Genomic DNA, 14,413 nt, shown 5'->3' on the forward strand with positions numbered 1-14,413 from the left:
ACATGTGTCTTATTTAACTTTGAATATCTAAATGTTACTAGCACAATGTCTTACATACAATGAATTTTCTAAAAATTCAGAGAATAATTGAAATTTTAAAATAGGAATTCAATTGACAATTTAAAGAAATTATGTATCCCTCCTTGGTAGAGAACTAGAATTTAAAACCCCATTGCAATCACGTTTGACATATAATTTGCTCTGGCCAACTAAATATGACAAAAGCCCTTCTGTGCTGCTTCTAGGAAACTCTTTAAGAAACTGCTTGCCATATTCCTCTCTGTGTCTCAGACAGGAAGACCATCTGATTGCAGGAAGTGACGCTCTAGTGCAGCGGGTGAGTCCCAGAGTAATGGGGGACAGAGAGAGAACAGCTAGGGATGAGTGTGTGTGAGAAATAAACAGGTGTCGTTGAATACTAAAAGAGAAAAGAAAAATGTGTGCACTGAAAAAATAAATTGTCAATGCTAGGTTCACTATTCTCTGTAGGAAATATTTAATAAGTTTCTAGAATACAGATAAGATGTACAAGAAAAACCTCCATAAATGCTTGTAAGGACAACCCAGAGTCTCTGTGGGAGAAAAAAAATAAAAGCCATTGCAGAACATTCACGCAGGTAACTGAAAGTGCACAGCTTTAAGGTCAGCTTCCCAGAGGCCACTCCGGCTAAGGTAATCAATCGCTGTCCTACTTTCCTATTTGAATTCTCTGCCTACCACTTGCAGCCATCTGATGCCTTCTCCTTCCGGCTGACTGACTGACGCAGCCCGACACTGGGGTGGAAGCTGCACAGAAGCTGGGTCCTGTCTGACCGGGTTCCCTGGTTGCACGCGCAGCATCCAGAGCTGAATCTTGCACACAGCTGGTGGACGCATAAATAGCTGCTGAAAAATGGTGCGTATAAAAACAATATTGTGTACTGCTTATGGATGCACATATAATTTTGCAAAAATATAATAAAGGATTGAAAGTATAAATAAAAATCTTCAGGGAGTGGGCTATAGACTGGGCAAGGGTTCGAGACAGAACACTCAGTATGGTGGTCAGAAGGAATATACATCGAAATAGCTTATTTCTTTTAACAATAGACTAAATTCAAAAGATGGTAAAATATCATCTATTCTGGTGATGGAGATTTGTGCGCTTGTCTAAAGTATCCTTTTGTCTTTTACATTTCTAAAAATAAATTTTAAAAAAGAAAGTCCAAATGAAGAAGAATAAATTAACCCCTTATGGTATTATGGGATCAAAAACTCTCTGAAGAGCTGTTATCCATCCTTGAGCATCATAATAATTTTGAGGTAATTATTATCAACCTAATTTTTATGACAGGAAACTGAGACCAATATTTAGGAAAGGGCTTGCTTCATGGACCAATCAAGTCAGGGCAATGTCTGCCTGAAACTGACCTAGGAATGGTTTTCTTTCAAGAGATAATGACATCGCTGCACTTCAGATTTGACTGCTAAGTGAGAGGTTAAAAAAATATTAGCTCTGAGGCCTATAAATTCCACAGAGACCCGGGGAATTTACATCTAAACTGATGGAAAATAAATGAGCAAACATTTTTTAAACACATAGAAAATACGCTTCATATGCTTTTAAGCAAGTTTTTAAATTTTTAAAGTCTTGTCTTCCTCACCTGTAAAGCAGACTGACTGCCGACCTCATACACCGTTAGCAAGGATTAGATCATGTACTGTTTATACATGACAAGGTATAATATCTGGCACTTAATAGACGTTCAGTACTTGTGTATTTCCTCTCACAAATTACACTGAAATTGCCTTCTTTGCAAATAAAAACGATTGTAAATGGCTAATTTCATGAAGTTCATGTGGTTACTCCATGAATGTAATCTCTGACATCACTACTGGTGAATCCATCTGGAATTTACATGGGAGGGAAGGGTAGATCAGAGTTCGAATAAATGATAATTGTTTGGAGCTTGGTCTTGACAGTCTATTTGCAAGTACAGATAAAAGGGGTTTGCAAGGATGTAAAGAGGAATAGGACATTTCAATTGGCAGAGATAGTTTACATAATCAGAGTTAGGCAGTTGCAAACTAGACAGCTGCTCAATAGCTTTTGGCACCAAAATATATTGACCAGCTGGGATATCATTAATGCTTAACAATTTTATCCTTATGACCACATCTTGGCCAATTAAGTTGTCTTTGACCACCAAAGGGTATAATATATTGCGTTGTAAATGCCCCATATGTATCTATGTAGCTCATATTATATTGATGTGTTGCATAATGTACACTAAACATAAATGCATTTGCTTTTCAGGACATCATGTTAGGTGGCATAATTAAAGAGGAATAGAATTAAAATATAAATTAATTTCTTTAAAAATAATTAGTCATTACTCTTGGAAACATTTGTGTGTGTGTGTGTGTGTGTGTGTGTGTGTGTTTGTATGTACTGAAATTAAAAGATCCAAATCAAGTAATTTATTACGATGAATCTTCAAAGAATTGTTACAAAAAAGTAATCTGGCTGGGGAAAGTCAATTCTGCATGATCTATGCACACAAATAAATGCAGGCAGGGGAGAGGCAATTACTAAATGTCAGTGATTGAAAGACTTAAACAGAAGGCTGTTTGTAAAGTCAAAGAAACACATGGGCCAGTGTCACAAGCCCATGAAGACATTTCAAAATGCTTGTAACTAATCTCCCCAAAGTACTCTTTGCTTGAGACAGGCAAAGCAAATAAGGGCAAAATATAAGACATTTACATGCCACAATACTTCCTAGAATGTTGCATATACTAACATTTAATACATTTAAAGATTCATATTTTCAGAACTTGTGGCATTTTCCAAATAAAATTTGTCAGAAATTTTATACAACAGTAGAAACAGTCATCCGAGAACAGAAATCTTACTTACTACCTAATTCAAAAGGCAGATGGATAAAGTATTTCACCTGTAAATCATTTCCACTGTAAATCATTCACAATTTATTTAATTTGACCTCTACTGAATTTCTTGGTTATTTTCATTAGATCTCGGGGGTGAGCTTTAAATTTGGTGCTGGTCGTATATTTTCCCTTCCTCAGAATATAAATGCTTGTTTGGCCACCACTGAATGTTTCTCTTTGCTGTGGGAACCGCTAAAAGAAGCACCAGTGTGCTTCCTTCAAAGCCAAAGACCTGACATTAAGAACTTCATACGGGGAGTGCCAGAAGGAAAAAAGGCAACCAAGTCAATTACTTCTCACATTTATGAAAAAAATCCCCTGAGAGAAGCCAAAATACAGCTGGGCACAGGGGCACATGCCCGTAATCCCAGCACTCTGGGGAGGTTGAGGCCAGTGACTCACAAGTTCCAGCCCAGTCTGAGCAACTTAGAGACTTAGCAAGCAAGACTCTGTCTCAAAAAACAAACAAACAAACAAAACACTATGTGGGGACATAGCTCAGGATTTAAGCCCCAGGATCTATCTGTCTCTGTCTCTCTCCCTCTCCTTCCGTCTCTGTCTCCCTCTCTCTTTCTCTTTCTCTCTCTGTCTCTGTCTCTCTCTCTGTCTCTGTCTCTGTCTCTCTCTGTCTCTCTCCCTCCCTCTCTCTCTCTCTCTCTCTCTCTCTCTCTCTCACACACACACACACACACACACACACACAGGTCAAAGCATTTCCCGAGTCACAGAGGCAGGTGCAACTATGAAGGATCCATTTTGAGAATACTCCACTTTTCTCTTTTTCCTTGCTGATAATTTGATAAACTATTAAAAAGTTTGTTTTTTTATGGTCTGTGTTCTTTTTCAGATAGAGAGCTTCTACCAAAATTTAGAGAAACTAGATCATGGACTTTAGTGTAGAGAACTTTAGCAATCACCTGAGTCAAGTTCCTCACTTACAGATTAAAACAAACAAAAAAAAAACAACTTTCAGAGGGAAAAACTTTTAGAACTCATTAGCATTCTACAACCAGTTAGTCGCAGAGCCAAGACTAGATCCCAAACTGAGGCCAGTAGCTAGAGGAGTACCATTCCCTCCGGAGTGCGCCATCTTTTAGACCACCTTTCCTTTGAACATTACTTATCCACTTAACATCTTCAGACCAAATAACCATCATGTTTGCTATTGTGACTCTGCCTTTCAGAGACAATAACGGAATCGCTTTTTAAGTTGAAACGTCTGGGATGAAGGACTCCTGGGACCCCGAGGGTAGGAGGTGTCCGTGACCACGTTCCGTCTTCGCCTTGCATTGGCATTCTTCCACCTGCATCACTACCTTCACCACAGGGGCGGGACTGGTGCAGTTCAGCTGCAAGCGCAGCGTGGTGAACTTGGCGGGGGCGCAGTGGGAGCCGAAGGCGTGGGGGCGCGGCGCAGCTCCGGGAAAATGCACAGACCCGCACTTCCCAAAGCAAAGGTTGTTCTGGACAACAACTTTCTCACAGTCCTCATGGGTGATAGTCTAAAAGGCAAACACATTTCCATTATGTTATTGAGTCATTCCCCTAATACGAATGATGCAGAAGCTGTAGTGTGTTTGTCAGGATAAAATTTCCAGTAAAATTTCCAAACCTTTCCAACTTTGGATATATTTGCAATATCCGAGTGATGGTATCTCTTAGGGCATGAAGCCTCCTCAACTAAGTTTAATTTATTAAACTTAGGAATTAACTTTTAGGAAATCATCAAGTTAACACAAAAAATAGTTTGCATTACAAATACCAAATTAAAATGTTTTGTCTAGCTGGATATAAGCAACTGGAAAAATTGCAATGGCAATCACATAAGTACCGCGACTTGACTTTCCTTTCTTTGTGTGTACTGTACACTGCAAGTACTCAGTGCATATTTGTTCAGTTGATCATACAGTAGACCGGAACACCATGAGTTTAATTCTGCCTGATTCTGCAGGGCCTCCAGTGTGTTCAAACCTCTGGAGTTGCATGCGGCAGGATTCCAGTGCATGTGCATAGGACATCATCTTTGCCTCTGTCCTAACCCCATACACCTAGCTTTCTGCGCTTTTCAAAATAAGAGTCAAACATCTTAACTTTTATTTAATAAGCAGTCACATTCAAAATAAAAATTTCAAAGGAAATTTATTTATTTTTAAAAGCAGTTTTCTAATTGCTTGTGGTCCAACAAAACAGTCCTTGTTATTTGATAATTGGCTTGCCACCGTTTCATGCCCTCGGCCTCTCAGAAAGAAGACTTAATTGCCTTGCACAGTTAACCCCCTTAAAATGCTGCCTACTTCAGTGGGTCCTGGTACTAGACTGTACAGTCTTACTCTGCCTTGCCTTATTTTTGTCACTGTGTTCAGGTTGAAGGACTTGATGCATTTTGTCAGTTTCAGTTTAACGTTTGCAGTGTGACAGTTCCCAGGACTACAGGAATTAGATAGTAGAAAGTTCCTTTGTCTTAGTAAGTAATATGGTTTTGGTCATGATAATGATGCAGCAACCGAAATAACACAAATCAAAAAATAGGAAAGTGAGGAGATATGACGTCACATCAAGATTATTTTTCAAAAACTTCATGAGAAAATTAGTTAAACTAAATCATTTTTGCCATCATAATACTAGAAATAATATGGCAATTTTGGGCTGAGAGTCTCGACATACTTTGAAGTTGTAGGGTAATTTTCTAAAAGTTAAATAACTTTGACAGCTATTAAAGAAGACTTCATAAACTTATGAAGTAACTAGATGTAAAATATAGGGATTAAAAGCATCACAACCAGAGTGCAGGTGTGTGGGGAGAGTGCAGTGTATCTCCCCTACCTACAAATGAAGTGGACCCACGCAGACACAACCTCACAAGTGCAGAAAAATAGCTACAGAGTGGTGATTGTCTTAAATTTCCAGTTTTCTAACTGAGGAGATAGTCGTATACTCCCACTATAAAATAAACAAATAACACAAAGCCCTATCCCATCACTACGATTACTGATACTGACCATAGCAGCGTACTATTCTTGTATCATCTCCAGCATGCCAAGCAACGATGGAGAGATGAGGAGGAAATCTAGGGAATATGTTCATGCTCTGCCAAACCTGAGACGCATACCCAAGGACCGAGTGTGGAAGTAGGAGAGACTCGGTCTCCCAACAGCCTATTCCCCTCCCCTCCACCTGTCCCAGCTGCCCTGCTCTTACACACCCTTACCCATGCTGCCCCTTGACACATACCTGGCTGAAGGGCACTGTCCTGCAGGTCTCCCGATGCACTTCATGGCTTTTGATGGGCAAGACGACACCCTGAGAAGCTGGACCCTTTCTGAACATAAAGTGGTGCCAGAATTTCTTGGCTTCTTCCCAGAGAGGAGATTTCTCCACTTTCATCCCATTCACTGGGAGCGCTTGGGTTGCAAGTGGGAAGTGCCCGCTTTCCAAGTCCCTGAGCGGATGCAACTCTCTCTCAGGCTTCTTCCAGAACCTGCCAAACCTGGACAGCGTCTTCTCTCTCTGCCTCCGGTCTTCTTCTGCTAGGCTGGTGCCTGCTAGGTGTGGCACTGCAACAAACAGATCTGGCTTGTCCTCAGATTCCTCATAGTTGGCCGTGGGGAGCTCCCTGCGACTCCTTTCTAGGAGCACCAGGGAAAGGGCACTCTGATTCTGGCGGCCCTCCAGGCGCCAGCTGGCCTTCCCCAGAGGTAGAAGCACGAGCATGTGAAGTAAGAGGAGATGCATGCTGTCAGAGGACAACACTTCCTTCGGGTTCACAGATGGTGAGGCCCAAAGGAGAGGCTCACTCTGCAGGACTGTGAACAGGGCATCCTATATATAGATACCTGCCTGGTGGGGGAGGAGGACAGGTGGTCAGTAGCCAGGCAGGGTAAACACATTGATTGTTTGCTTGAATTATGTAGTGTTAATGACGTCCTGCCTTCACTTTAGTTCTGTGTATTTTAGAAGGCCCCAGTGAAAGCCTAGCACCCAGGGGGTAATTAGCAGACCGTTTAGCTATGGTCTGAGATTTAAAGAGTTGTGTTAGCAAAAACAGCTCATTCTTTGCCTGGGTTTCCCAATGCTGCTATTATTAGAAGAAGATCCAAGTCAGTTAACATTTGCTGAGCATCTGCATTGTGTTGGGACAGAACAGACGTGATATGTTTACATGAGAGCAGTATAACATAAAATTAAAGCTGGGCATTGTGGGGCACCCCTGTAATCCCAGCACTCGGGAGGCTGAGGCAGCAGGATCTTTGTGAGTTGAAGACCAGCCTGGGCTACAAAGTGAGCTCAAGGCCAGCCTGAACTGCATAGTGAGACCCTGTCTCAAAAGGACATAAAAAAAAATGAAGAGCACACATTCAGCAAAACCCCAGGTTTTTAGGAAAGCTATTTACACACACACACACACACACACACACACACGCACGCGCGCGCACACTGCTAAAGTGGAAGTATATCAAGATGGCAAGGGAAGGAAAGAGAGAGGATGTTAACTTTGTTGAGTAAGGGCCTTACTGCATTTTACTGCATGTGCACTGGGGTTGCTGAATAGAGTAAAGGGCATAGTTTTCCTTCTCCACACATGGAAATTGAGTTCCATGTTAATCCTCTCCCACTAAGAGCCAAATACTGGGTGCTAAATTTCACACCTGATCGGTGGTCACTAAACTTTCCCAATTGTTCACAAATTTCTCAACAGGACCCTAAGTAGCAGGCTAACAGTGTGTCAGTCTTGGGGGTGGGTGAATACCTTCCTTATCAATCTCTTCCCGCTTTAAACGAAGAGCTAGACTTAAGGAAGGAGATTCTGAACACCAGGTTTGATAACTCTGGGCATGAAGCTGGCTGGGCTGTTCCTTACCTTACTGAATCCACATCTTTCTTTACTCTACAATAATTGGTAATCGGGTTAAATAAGACCAATGCAAATAACAGTCTTCAGGTATCAAGAGGAAACGTATTAAATGACCATCTGAAACTAGCCAAGGGTGTGAGAAACACATTTATGAAGCTGAAACCCCAAAATCCAGTGAGCCCAGGACACCATTCCTGCAGTATTCCCACTGGGAATCAATGCAGTACTTGCTTATATTTCCTCCCATTTTATTTTAATCAGTATCTTCTTTCCTTTTAACACCACAAATACTCCTAGAATACCACCCCCTTTCCAGTACTCAGTAAGGTTTTTTTCCAAGAACTGACTCACTGGAGTCCTTTTATTGGAATTCTGAGAAAAAATATATTCTAGTTTTACCTAATATCCTTGGAAACATTGATAGTATTAAGGTGCGACTGACCCATAGTAAATGATCATTACTATTTGTCATTTCATTTAAATTGCCCTTTAAAAGCATGTCTGCTGTTTACATTTGTTAACATAAATTTAATTTCAGCTACTAGATCCCCTGGTAATAAATGTGGTGTAAAATCCAGGTATAGTATAGTATGTTTTCTGATTCCTTTTAAACTTTACTTTTCAGTGACTAAAATTCCCTTACTACCGCTGCCTAGTATTTCTAGATACTTATAACTAACCCTAACTAACCCAAAGATTGAAGACTAACCCAGAGATTTCATTTGCGGTCTCAGATTGCTCAGTTTTAGAATTGCTGAACATAGGATACAATTGAAATAATGTTTGTCTGACTAAAATTTGTAAAACATTCACTTTGCAAACCTAGAAATCATGTTAGATATGGGGAGACGGCTGAAAAATCAATCAAATCTTGTTCCCTGACCCCAAGCAGGTTGTATCAAGTAGGCTCTTTAACTTTAGTGTATTATCTGTAGGAATGTCAGTTGTCCACTTTTAACTGTCCCTCGGTCCTCAACTTTCCATCCTCCAGAATAGCACTTTGGTGTTTATAAATGTCATTTAAAAATCATTCCTGCAGTCTTTCTTTTTGCTTTTCTGTCACTCCTGTTGAGAAAATGTGCAATTATTCTCAAGGGAAAATCTAGCAAAATAAAGCCTTCTGTGATGAGACTATGGGACATAAGCCTGTCTGCCTCTGCCTCCTTTTTTTACAGCTAAAGGCAGATGACTTCCACCTTTGTCACTACTGTGTCGTCTCAGCAATTCTAAAGCCATGCATGTGACAAGCTATAGCCCATTCTTAAGAGAATAAACACGTGTTTTGTAGTCATTAGTAAAGCCGTGTGGGCTCTGTTGGCATAGACATCTAGTTACCTCTTGGTTTGGGTAAAATGGAGGTCGGTCTCGGGGGGAGGCCTCCAGGGGAGGCCTCCAGACACAGCAGGAAGCTGCTGTGAAGACAGGACACCACAAATTGTTAATATACTTTGTACCAAATGCCACAGTGAAATACAGCCTTGAGTTTAGCCGAGTGAGGCCAAGAAGATCAGTCCTGTTCCTCCACCCCCTCAGCCATGGGAGAGAGCCTGCGGGCCGGGGGCTCAGAATTCTCCCCTCCAGTTTAACAGTTCCTGCTTGATATGAGCTCACTCTGTGTACAACTGGGTCGGGTTGTCAGAGGCTCTAACATGTCCTGAGACTCCCTAGAGGACTTCATGAAGACACCTAAATAAAATATGCTTCTTTATGCGAGTGACATGTGTACAAAATGGGCAGGCAAGCAGGGCCACGGAACCCAGCCACTCACGCATGCGCTGAGGGTGTGAGTGTTGGTGCTTTTTCAGAGCTATCTGTGCGAGGATAGCTCCATTTCTGTCCTCCTTACAGTGTCTCAGATGAAAGTATAATGGGCATTTAGATTATTTTTTAAAAACTCAAAAGAAGGCAGAATCTCTTCTCTTGTTTTCTAAATGACAAGGAAAGGAGTAAAGTGGCTTCCCTTAAATCGTTTTATCAGTAATTTACTACCTTATTTAAAATGTGGAACTGGCCCTACCCACACCCAGCCCCTTCTATGGAAGCGCATGTCAGGAAGAGCCTCATACAGCCTCACTCATTCACACAGCGTGTTTGAGCACTGTGTCTTACGAACGAGTGTCCTTCTTCAGGCCGAGTGGATTTTGCAATCTGTAGCAAGAGTCTAGTTCCAAACAAGTTATAAAAGGAAAATGTACACAAAGGAAACCATTTCTATACTAATCAGGAATTTTCAAGTATCTCCAAATGCCAAAAACACATTCTGTGTGCTAATTTTATTCAGTAAATATTTGTTGAATGCCAGATAGCCCAATTAACATCGTGCAATCAGTTTCCTTTGTTTTTCAATAGGGAATAAATACACACAGTAAAAAGACTGAATAATATAAAACCTTGCACAATGGAAGGTAGATCCTCTGACACTTCCCCCGTGCCAGGCTATCCATCGCTGCAATGGCAGCAACCCATCACTGATTCCTTTTTCTTTTTTCTTCTCTCACGGGGGCAAAATTTTTATCATAGTCGTTCTTCCTTATCCTAAAATTTGACTTCATTGCTTTTCATTCTGCGGAAAGCTGCTCTCAAAGCTGAGTAAAGCTAGTAGGTATAACTTCAGTCTTGAACTCAGAAAAATAGGATCTGATTCCTGGATCTGCCTTGTGGCTCATAATTTACATGCTTTCAGGCACTAACTTGAGGTCCCTGACATCACCAGGGACAGCACCCCTTGCCCTTCCTCCGCCCCTGGCTTATCGCTTTCTTCCCAAATCCTGCTATGGTTCTGGGCTTCAGTATCCACAGGGATGGGTCCGACCATGGCACGTGACACCGTACCGGCAGCCTCACATAAACGTCCCATCCCACTCAGTGTCCGAGGGGCAACCTAAAGACGCCTGCTGCACTCCCCGCTGTTGCGTTCTTACCCGTCCTTGCCAAGACCTCTGCTCCCCCGCGCTGGGGCACCCACTGCATTTCCACAGGACATTCTGTCCTTCCAGTTCTCACTCCACTGCTCACACAGCCTCGCTTTCTACTTTATCCCTGTCGCAGCGCTACCACAATGGTCAGTCAATAACATTTTATGCGAAGGATTATTTGACATCTGTCCCCACTTTCAATTTTAAAGTCTTTGAAAGTATTAGCTGGATCTGTCTTAGATACTCCCTTAGGCTGCCAACCAATTCCTTTCACATCGTACGTAAGTACTCAGAAATACTGGTTTAATAATTAATGGATGAGCTAATTCGTTTTTCTTCTTTTTGAGATAGGGTCTCGCTATGCAGTTCAGGCTGGACTTGAGCTCACTTTGTAGCCCAAGCTGGTCTCGAACTCAAAAAGATCCTCCTGCCTCAGCCTCCTGAGTGCTGGGATTATATAGGCATGCGCAACCACACTCAGCTGCTGGATGAGTTAATTCATTACTGGAAATCTGTAAATTCTCCTTCATTTTCTTCCCCATCCATCTTGATTTTTTGATTTTTTTTTTTTCCTTTTTGAGACAGGGTCTCACTATGCAGTTCAAGCTGGCCTTGAGCTCACTTTGTAGCCCAGGCTGGTCTCAAACTCACAATGATCCTCCTGCCTCTGCCTTTCAAGTGCTGGGATTACAGACATGGCCACCACGCTGGGCTCCCCATTCAGCTTGGATTTCAAGGTCCATCATTTTAAACTTCCTGTCCTTCCCTCCTTATCTTGTATTCATCTAACAAAATTCCAGCCCTGAAGACATGCAGCTGCCCACTTCTCTGGGCCCACACCTGGAGTAAAGAAATTCCAGAGATAAGGAGAGCATGGTGCGCGTTAATTCTTGTAAGTTGTCTTCTGTCTCAAATGAACCCGAAGCCCCACCCAGCAATGTCTCTCATCACTCTGCTCAGCTCTCTCCATTTTTCATACAGATTGTTTAAAATCTCTAATGATCTCAACCCACCGACTGCTCTACCTCTTCCAATATTTTAGCAAATGACCTCGCCCCACTTTTCTGAAAAAAACCCAGAAGCCGTCAGATGGAAGAGCTTCCTCACATGTGACCATCACACCATGCGGTTCGTATCTCCTTTCTCCTCTACTCTTGGAATTGCACGTTTTCCAACCTGCTTTTCTACCATGTTGTCAAACTCCCTAAGGCGATTGGTTGCCTCCCATTAGCATTTATGTAGTGATTGGTTGTTTCAAATTCTTTAACACTGTCTCTTGATGCCAGAGAGGTTTTCGGGTTCTTCACTTCAGCTTGTCATCTGCTTCCAAATGCAAATGTTGGAAAGTTTTGCTCAAATCCAAGCTCTACTTTCTCACGTGACTCATATGTCAACCCAGGGAAGCCTGCCTCTGCTCCAGCATGCATTAAAACTTCCTTCACAGGTTGCCTCTGACTTCTTATAGCCACTTAAGCTCTCTGCAATAGTTAACTCATTTTTCACAAGAGAGAGCAGAGTGGACAATAATAGTTATGAGAATGCCAAAGTTTTAAGCTACAAAAGCTACCTGCTTTTCAGCCAATTTCTAGGTAGTTGAGGATTTATAAGAGAGCCCTTCGCCTATAATGCCAGAGTTTATTTGGGGCTCTTGGAGCTGGGTTCCTTTTTTACTCAGACATTTAGTGATTCCCTGGGCTTGGCTTAATTTGAGAATGTGTGTCTTCCTCACCAGGGCGAGAAGCCTTACTCCAGGACAGCGACTATGTGTGCTAGAGACTACACAGTTAGCAATTCTGAGCACGGAGATCTTGCTTCACACAATTTTCTGCCTCTTTCTTGTCCCTGGCCCCTTACTTTACATTTAGGAGGTTAATGGATGTTTGTTTTAACATACTAAATCTAACTCAAATGTGGGTGGAAATTTCTGGCATCATTTGTTGTCATGCTTTCCTTTTCAAGAGGTGCCTCTCTGCCCTGCAGAACGTATCCTTCATTCTCCATGCTTACACTCTTGTTTTAAAATCAAATTTCCACTGAATTTGGAAGGACTCAGAATAAGCCATTTTTTATTTCCCCACCAGGTCTTTGAACTCTGTCTCATTGCTGCAGTTCTTAGTCAAGTCTTTCCCAAAGCGTAACGACACTCCTAAGAAAGGTAACTTGTGCCAGACAACGAGATGTCTGTTAGGTAACTTCAGGCAGCTTGTAAATTGTTGTACTCCAGTTGGAAGACGGAGATGGTGTATCACCAACAGAAGTGAGTGCAGCGGGCATCTGTCTGAAAACTGTTCCCCTCCTGGCCACCTTGCCAGTTTCTGCTTACACAATGAAGGCAGCTTCGGGGAACCATATTGTCCCTATAAGCTCATAACACATGGACAAATGATTAAAAACACATGGAAAACAGTTCCACAGCTAAGCTAAAATTCAGATGGGAATGGAAAATCAACTTGCAAAGCTTTCAACTGACTCAGGGCCAAATGTAGGACAGAATGCAAGGAGAAGTTGCCAAAAGCGAGGAAAGTTGGGGGGAAAGCGAGTCGTGGAGAGTATACCTAAAACAACGACACCTTGTATTGACATCCTTTCTCCGCGTCTGTCCAACAGGCACAAAAATCAACTCTGGAAATATTAAAGCCTTCAGTTCATGAAAGATTTTAGGCAGATTTATATTTTCTACACTATAAATAAAAGTTGGCTTACCTATCTTGGCAACACCTACGCAAAAACATAATCTTAAGTATCTGTAACATAAATATTAAAATATCACACATTTTCCCTTTGAGGTACAGGAATTAAGTAACAAGGTGGCATGAGACACATTGTGAAACACCTATGACAATCAAATGCAAAGGCAAAGCAAACTTTCCAGCCAGGAGCCTTCTGCTGAGTAACTGATGCTGGGTGCACGTTTGGCTTAAAGCTTAGAAGGACTCCGAGCAGAGGGCTATGTGCTAGAGGGCAAGGAGCTGGAGTTCTATCTGAGGAAAACAAGGCTCAGAAAGGCAAATAAACCTCCCCTCCTGGCTTAGCTCATTAATAAAGGTATTTGTTCTATGTTAAAAGAAAAAGAAGGACTTAGACACATTTGCAAAACTCAACTTGACTCAAATGTGAAACTCTAAGAAGCCTTCCTTTGTGTCTGCTTACGGTTACCCTAATGATTCTATTGGGTAGGAAAGCTGTAGACAAGGAAAAGGTTTACCCGCGCAAGCTCCTGCTGGTCTTTCTGTTAATTAGCTTCTGACCTGAATCCTTCCTGACTCCCACACTGCCTGGATCACTTTTCTCTCCATTTCACACCGTTCAGATCTTCAGATGTTGATTTGGAGTGTGATTTGTAAACAAAGCCCTGCTTGATATATATACAACCAATGTATTCTTAAATGCCAACTGCGAAAGGAAATTTTGAAAATATGGCTCCAGGGAGGAGCTATGCTTAGTAAATACCTATCATCCAAGTCCAGTCCACCAGCAAAGCAAGCAACTCCTTCTGTCCTCTGAAGAACTATTCTTTAATTTGTCTCTTTTTAGACTGAGACTGATACATGATAGCACTTGTCTGGAAGCAAGGAATACTGGAATTTTTAAACAGGGGTTCCTCAGTCCTCTGGATATTTTCAAAATCGAAAAATATTACCATGTTCAGTAATTAATGTCTCCAAATGTAGGAAAGTTCAACTTTGTAATTTAGAACCTCAAAGCCCCAATTCTC

General features: G+C 41.7%; 1 protein-coding gene across 1 annotated transcript; it reads right to left on the reverse strand.

The window, feature by feature from the left end:
- Positions 1-4,120: 4,120 nt before the first annotated feature.
- On the reverse strand, positions 4,121-6,663 carry Cer1 (cerberus 1, DAN family BMP antagonist). The gene is made up of 2 exons (XM_005388699.1): positions 6,163-6,663; positions 4,121-4,433 (listed from the first exon to the last, which is right to left on the reverse strand). Exons 1-2 carry the CDS (start codon positions 6,661-6,663, stop codon positions 4,137-4,139), a joined length of 798 nt encoding a protein of 265 aa, XP_005388756.1. The 3' UTR covers positions 4,121-4,136.
- Between the last annotated feature and the right edge of the window lie 7,750 nt (positions 6,664-14,413).

Source organism: Chinchilla lanigera, unplaced genomic scaffold, assembly GCF_000276665.1.
Source record: "Chinchilla lanigera isolate Chin_1 unplaced genomic scaffold, ChiLan1.0 scaffold00033, whole genome shotgun sequence".
NCBI lineage: Eukaryota > Metazoa > Chordata > Mammalia > Rodentia > Chinchillidae > Chinchilla > Chinchilla lanigera.

What these genes read in the sequence shown, in the direction of transcription:
- Cer1 (XM_005388699.1), bottom strand. Translation starts at nt 6,663, where the DNA reads ATGCATCTCCTCTTACTTCACATGCTCGTGCTTCTACCTCTGGGGAAG. An exon ending in GGACAGTGCCCTTCAGCCAG is followed by an intron (nt 4,434 to 6,162) that starts GTATGTGTCAAG and finishes TTTGCCTTTTAG; the next exon opens with ACTATCACCCATGAGGACTG.